Raw genomic sequence first — 7,647 nt, forward strand, 5'->3', positions numbered from 1 at the left:
GGAGGCTGAGGCAGGAGGATCGCTTGAGCCCAGGAAGTCGAGGCTGCGTTGAGCTATGACTGTGCCACTGCACTCTAGCCTGGGCGACAGACGTGTTCTGTTCCTCCCTCCTTATTGAATTCCTGTTACCTGAGTGTGGAGATTCTTGTGTCAATCCTCCGTATCATTATTTCTGCCTCTTCCTCTTTTTTGCTCTGTATTTTAAGAGAGAAACTTTATCTGCTGTTCTTTCTTTTTCTTTCGGGCCATTATGTTTAATTTCCAAGTTTTTTCTTGTTCTCTTCATTTCTCTTTTTCCCACCATCCTGTTCTGATTTTACACAGGCAATATCTTCATGAATCTTGGAAGATACTGTTTTGTTTTGTTTTGTTTTGTTTTGTTGTTGTGTTTTTTGGTTGTCGTTTTTTTTGAGACAGAGTTTCACTCTTTTTGCCCAGGCTGGAGCGCAATGGCGCGATCTCGGTTCACTGCAACCTCCGCCTCCTGGGTTCAAGCAATTCTCCTGCCTCAGCCTCCTGAGTAGCTGGGATTACAGGCATGCGCCACCATGCCTGGCTAATTTTGTATTTTAGTAGAGACGGGGTTTCTCCATGTTGGTCAGGCTGGTCTTGAACTCCCGACCTCAGGTGATCCATCCGCCTCAGCCTCCCAAAGTGCTGGGATTACAGGCGTGAGCCTCCACACCCAGCCGATACTGTTTTTTAATTTTTAGTTTCTGTAGGTACATAGGCAGTGTATATATTTATGGGGTACATGAGATATTTTGATATAGGTATGCAATGTGAAATAATCACAGCAGAGCCGGAAGATGCTAAATTTTTTTAGTCTACACTGGAAAGAAGGAAGATACTAATTTTCTTTTTTTTCAAGACACAGTCTCACTCTGTCACCCAGGCTGGAGTGCGGTGGCGTGATCTTGACTCATTGCAACCCCACCTCCCAGGTTCAAGTGATTCTCGTGCCTCAGCCTCCCAAGTAGCTGGGATTACTGGGGTGTGCCACCACGCCTGGCTAATTTTGGTATCTTTAGTAGAGACAGAGTCTTGCTATGTTGCCCAAGGCTGGTCTCAAAACCCCTGGGCTCAAATGATCCGCCCACCTTAACCTCCCAAAGGGTTGGGATTACAGGCATGAGCCACCACAACCAGCCTTGTTTGCTGATACTAAAATCTAAAATTAAAAAGTTGGCTCTGGAGTGAATTCTGAAAATGACTACAAACCTCTTGAATAAAGAAGACAGAACTGGGCTGGGCGCGGTGGCTCACGCCTGTAATCCCAGCACTTTGGGAGGCCGAGGCAGGCGGATCACGAGGTCAGGAGATCGAGAACATCTTGGCTAACACAGTGAAACCCCGTCTCTACTAAAAATACAAAAAAAAAAAAAATTAGCCGGGCGTGGTGGCGGGTGCCTGTAGTCCCAGCTAATCAGGAGGCTGAGACAGGAGAATGGCGTGAACCCGGGAGGCAGAGCTTGCAGTGAGCCAAGATCGCACCATTGCACTCCAGCCTGGACAACAGAGTGAGGGGGAAAAAAAAAAAAAAAAAAAAACTGTCTACAGAAGAATTTCACACTTCTAAGAGACTCTCCTTTCATTTTATACTTTGTTACTAATATGGATAATTCTATTACATGGGTAGGATTTCACCCAATCATAGCGGGGTTTTTTGTTCTGTTTTGAGATGGGATCCTGCTCTGTCACCCAGGCTTGAACGCAGCAGCGCGATCTCAGCTCACTACAACCTCCCTCTTCTAGGCTCAAGTGAGCCTCCCACCTCAGCCTCCCAAGTAGTTGGGACCACAGACGCATGCCACCACACCCGGCTGTTGTTTATTTTTTTGTAGAGACAGGGTCTTGCTTTATTGCTCAGGCTGGTCTTGAACTCCTGGGCTCAAGGAATCCTCTCACCTCTGGCTCCCAAAGTGCTGGGATGACAAAACCTCACACCTGGCCTCATTGCTGTGTCTTTAAAACTAGATCCTTTGGTTCATGTTTTAACTTTTCAAACATGTGATGGCTCTCCAGGGGCTGAATATAAAAGTATTTGTGCTTTAAAAAAATAATAATGACCATGAAATTTTGTGACATTCTTACCGTTGAGAATTGGGGTCTGTGTCCCACCCTTTGAATCAGCTCCAGTCAGTAGAGTATGGTGGATATGGTGGTGCACAACTTCTAAGATGAGGCCATACAGCTTCTTTTATTTTACTTTTTATTTTTTGAGAGAGTCTCACTCTGCAGCCCAGGCAGGAGTGCAGTGGTGTGATCTTGGCTCACTGCAAACTCCATCTCCTGGGTTCAGGCAATTCTCCTCTCTCAGCCTCCTGAGTAGCTGAGACTATAGGCATGCACCACCACTCCTGGCTAATTTTTGTATTTTTAGTAGAGACAGGGTTTCACCATTTTGGCCAGGCTGCTCTTGAACCTTAAGTGATCTGCCCATCTCAGCCTCCCAAAGTGCTGGGATGACAGGCATGAGCCACTGCGCACGGCCTGAGGCCATACAGCTTCTGCCTCATATGTGGGACATGCTCCAATCTCAGGGCCACCATAGAAGAAATCCAAGTACGCTGAGGAAGCCACGCCACACAGGAGGACACCTGTGTGCATGCCAGCGGACAGTCCTAGTTGCCAAGTTACTGCAGCCCCAATTACAGGTGCATGATGCCGACTGCTAAGTCCCTTCCCTGCTGAGGTCCTAGAAGTGAAGAAACAGGGAAAGAAAGCCAGCCCTGCTGTGGCCACCTGCATTCCTGATCCCTGGAATCTTTGCACATTGTCAAACGGCTGTGATAGTAACCCACCAAGTGTGTGTGTGTGCTTTGGGGGAGGTGTCATTTGTAACAGCAGGCAGAACTGAAACAGACAATAGACAGCTTGCACCCCACTACATGCCTGCAGCAACAGAGCCTGGCTGCACAGGCTCTTGTATGCGACCATCATGCTTGCAGTAGCCTGGTCTTTGCACGGCTACCTCTAGAGCAAATTCGGAAATGCCCTTAAGCATGCTGGGGTCACATGTCATTCAAACCTGGGGCAGATGACTGAACCTCTCTATGCCTCGGTTTCTTCATCTGCAAAATGGGAATGACAGTAACATTGTGAGAACTAAATGGAATTAACTCACATAAAGCTCTCAGGACAGAGTCTGGGACACATGTATTAGCGGCCATTATTATCTGTCCTGGAATCTCTCCCTGAGAGGGGACAGGGCAGGGAGGAGGACAAGGGGGAAAAGGAAAGAGCCCTGAGTTCCTGGGTCCCCAGAAGCAGCAGCGACCTCAATGCCCAGTCCCTGGAGAGAAAAGGAGCTCTGGGCCTGCAGGAAGGTGCACTGTCCTGGCTGCCTCACTCCTCCAGTTTACCAAGGGCTGCCCCACGTCTCTTCATGGCTAGCACCTCCTTAAATGCAGGTAGCTCAGACAGAGGTGCTTCTGCACCAAAACGTTTCCTGATATGCGTCCCACCCTGGCCTGTCTTTGCTGAACGCTGGGCAAGCCCCCTTCCTGGAGCTGGGTGCAGGTCCTGCTCAGAAGGGGGTGTGATGAGCTACAGCTTAGAGGGATTCAAACCATGGCTTTCACACTGCAGATCCTGACTCATCATGAATTGAGATTGGCTTTAAAGAAAATGAAATAGATGGAAAGAGGTGGAATTTTAAAACGCAGTAAAGGTAAGTTTTGGTGCACTAAGTGTGTGTATCACATACGCACACTCAGGTTCAATGATGGAAAATGGGTTTCTCACTGTGGATCACGAGTCAGAAGTGTTCAAATTCACTGAGTTAGAGAATTTGCTTTTGTTTTTGAGACAGGATCTCACTCTGTTGCCCCGGCTGGAGTGTAGTGGTGGGATCTTGACTCACTGCAGCCTCGGCCTTCCATGTAGCTGGGACCACAGGTGCATGCCACCACACTCAGCTAACATTTTTTAATGTTTTGGTAGCAATTTCACCATGTTGTCCAGGCTGGTCTCGAACTCCAGGGCTCAAGGGATCCACCCGCCTCAGCCTCCCATAGTGCCGGGATTACAGCAGTGAACTACCGTGCCTGGTCCTAGTATGTATTTTTATAATCAGGAAAAAAAAAGAGAGCAAAGATCATAAAGCTTTATTTAATAGATATAACCCAGTAATTCAAAATACTTTATTCCATATGTAGCCAATTAGAGAAAGAAAAAAAAGGAGATAGAAGGAAATGTTGGATGAGTTAAGTGAAAAGATCAGGACAAAAGGAATCAGAAAAGAAGGTTGGGGAAACAGGCAAGGGAGAAAGGACGTAACAAAGGTAGGTGGAGGGAAAAATGATGCTCAGGGTTGAGGGACCCCTCTAAGTGCCACCTTTCGTGACTCACATTTCACAGGTCACTAGGGTTTAACTCCTCCTTGGCAATAAAGGGTATCTACTTCTTTTTTCTATGACCATTGGATGGGGGGGTAGTAGGTATTTTTCTCCCTATAAACTTTTTTTTCTTTTGTAAGTATTTGGCTGGACAGTCAATTTTAAGTTGTATCGGGAAATCTTTTTTTTTTTTTTTTTTTTGTGAGATAGGGTCTTGTTCTGTCACCCAGGCTGGAGTGCAATGGAGAGATCATAGCTCACTGCAGCCTCTGCCTCCCAGGCTCAAGCAGTCTTCCCACTTCAGCCTCCAGAGTAGCTGGGACTACAGGCATGCGCCACCACACCCAGCTAATTTTTGTATTTTTTATAGAGACAGAGTTTTGCCATGTTGTCCCAGCTGGCCTCGAACTCCTGAGCTCAAGGAATCCACCTGAGCTCAAGGGACCCACCTTGGCCTCCCATAGTGCTGGGATTACAGGCATGAGCCACTACACCCAGCCTCATTTAACTTTTCTGAATAGACTATAAGATCCTCAAGGGGTTGCATTTTTAAACTAGGTCTTTGTATTTGTCTGCCACTCAAAAGTCTGTTTCAGACATGGGGTCTCAATACGTTGCCCAGGCTGGCCTTGAATTTCTGGTCTCAGGAGATCCTCCCAAGTAGAAGGGAATACAGATGCATACCACCATGCCCAGCTTTATTTTTTTTCTATTGAAATGTTAGGTTGCTCTGGTCGGGCACAGGGGTTCACACCTGTAATCCCAGCACTTTGGGAGGCCAAGGAAGGCAGATCACAAGATCAGGAGCTCGAGACCAGCCTGGCCAATATGGTGAAACCCCATCTCTACTAAAAGTACCAAAAAACTAGCCAGGCATGGTGGCACATGCCTGTAATCCCAGCTACTCGGCAGTCTGAGGCAGGAGAATTGCTTGAACCCGGGAGGCGGAGCCAAGATTGCGCCACTGCACTCCAGCCTGGGTGAGAAAAGAAGTATTAGGTTGCTCTGTTCTGATGCCTCCAGATCACATTTGATTACAGCAGTTCTTATTTTTCAGACCCATAGAGAAAGGACAGGAGGGTCAGATCTGATCGTGGGTTACCATGTGATAAGAATAAAGAAATCAACAAATCAGCTTTAAGGAAGGCATTTTGGGGCCCTGGAGATGTATGTGCACCTTGCCCTGGTACTGGAGCAGGTGAGCCCTGGATGAGCCACATGGTGCGGGGGCCTCTGAGGAAAGGACTGGGAATGTGTTTGGATCACCAGGAAGGGCACCTGGCCCCTCACTCTGGCCTCCAGAAGCCTGGCCAACACCTTCACAAACAGTAATGGCCCAAGACAGGTGTTTGCACTACATCAAGTGTGAAGAGGGTGAGGGCCACCAAGGAAGACGGTGAGCATGGGCAGCACAGGGCCACACTGGCCTGGGGCTGACTCCTCATGGGCAATCCTAGGACCGATTCTAATTTCTTAAAAGAGAAAATCTTTTAAAAATATTTGCAGAAGCAAGTTGGACCTGAGGCCGCGCAAAGCCTCCCCGACGGGTTCCAAGAAGTGGCAACAGCATGGAGTCCAGTCAGAAGCTCAGTTTGTCCACTCTTTATTAAAGCCAGGCCCTCCTGCCAACGGCTGCAGGACAGCTGCTGGGGCCCAGGAGGGGCAGGGACAGCAGATCCTGGCCATATAGGGCTAGAGCTGAGATCCCAGAGCCCCCGAGCCCACCTTGCCATTGGCCCTTTCTGAGACTCCTGTCCCGCAGGGAGAGGAGAAACCCAGGGCTGAGGCCATTACCCAGCACCCCGATGCCTCCCTGGGACCCCTGCTCTCCTCACCACCCCGCCCCGCAACCTCACCCAGCCAGGCTAACTGACCGCCACCACCCAGGCCCTCTTCCCACCCACCAACTACCGTGCCTCCTACCCGCCCCCAGCCCAGGCAGCCTGGCTGCTGCGCTCAGCCCCCAAGGCCATGTCTACACTAACGTGGAAGGAACTAGGTCTATAAGGAAATGCAGCTGCACCAAAAATCCGTTTCCTGGCCCCACTTACAGTGGCCCCAAAAGCATGAGGGGAGGGGGGCTTCACATGAACTACACCCCAGCTGCCTGCCCAGTGGCTTCCATGGGCCCAGTGCGGAGGGTGGGGCGCCCACCAGGCAGGGGCCTTGCATAGTTGGGTGCCTGGTTTGTCACTGAGCCACGGCTCAGGTCCACACCCCCCAGAGGTGGACAGCCACTGTGCAAGCTGCCAGGACACGGGTGCCTCCACTAACCAATTTGTGAAATGGGACTCTAAACAGAAACACTACTTGTTCTAGTGTAATGACAGAAGCAGAGTTAAAGGGACCTGCGGGTGTCCTAGGGCCTTAATTATGGGATGTGGGGAAAGATCCTTCAACCAACCTCAGTCGCTCTAAGTGAGCGCTGGGCTCCGAGGACGGAGCGTCTGCCTATTTCGGGAGACGGGCAGCCCAGGGAAGTGAAAGCTGGGGCTCAGGGCTGCGAGGGCCTCGGGCGCCCAAAGATGTCTGAGTTTGCCACCTCCGGCTGAAGGAGGTGAAAGTACCAAAGGACTGAGAGAAGCAGAGACCAAAACCGAACCGGTGCAGCGGGCGCCCGGGTGCCCTCTATGCCCGTGTGGAGAGGACAGCAAGCGGCTCGAGAATAAGGCTTCAAACTCCCTCAGGACCCTGTCAACACCCGCGACCCGTCTGCCTGGCCGTAAGTTTGGTATCTGGCTTTTTTCTTCTAGATTCTTTAGGCCATACGAGAGGTGGAAATAAATATCTGCAGACGACAAGTTTCAAGTTTTCCCATTGGAGCTCCGCCCTTTGGAAACCTACAAGGCCTCCCCTCACCTCGCGCAATTAAACCTTCGGATGACCGGGAGGCCCTAAATTTCCCACTGAGGAATGGGAGGAAGTGGTCAGCCAAACCCACTGGCCTCCCAGGCATCTCGCTGGCCCACCTGGGTGACTGGACCCCACCCTCCCGTGGAGCAAGGGCTTTCCCCTCCCTCGCCGCCACAGCCGGTTGCAGACGCACAAGTCCCTTGCTCCCTGGGCCACCGAAGTCGGAATCCGGGTGAAATAAATAGCATCGCCCGCCAACTACCGCCCTGCTTCACAGCCCGGGCCCACCCAGGGGATATCGCAGTCTCCGTGGGGGTGGCGCGTAGGCCTCGCTGCCTCCGCGCTGCTCTTCTCTCCAGAGCTCTCCACGTCTCCGGCTGAGCTCACGGACCCGGCGGGCAAGAGACCCGGGGCCGCAGGGCGGGGGCTGAGGGAAGGCACCGCACCCAGGACT

At 50.8% G+C, this 7,647-nt stretch overlaps 1 protein-coding gene across 1 annotated transcript in view; it reads right to left on the reverse strand.

Annotated features, from left to right (window-relative positions):
• ZNF316 (zinc finger protein 316) overlaps positions 1 to 7,647 on the reverse strand; it is a 30,607-nt gene that overhangs the window by 9,906 nt on the left and 13,054 nt on the right. Inside the window, exon 6 of the mRNA XM_011985847.1 lies at positions 7,482 to 7,620. Within this exon, the coding sequence (XP_011841237.1) occupies positions 7,482 to 7,620 (139 nt within the window). The remainder of the gene's footprint in view (positions 1 to 7,481; positions 7,621 to 7,647) is intronic.

Source organism: Mandrillus leucophaeus, unplaced genomic scaffold (genome assembly GCF_000951045.1).
Source record: "Mandrillus leucophaeus isolate KB7577 unplaced genomic scaffold, Mleu.le_1.0 Scaffold29, whole genome shotgun sequence".
NCBI lineage: Eukaryota > Metazoa > Chordata > Mammalia > Primates > Cercopithecidae > Mandrillus > Mandrillus leucophaeus.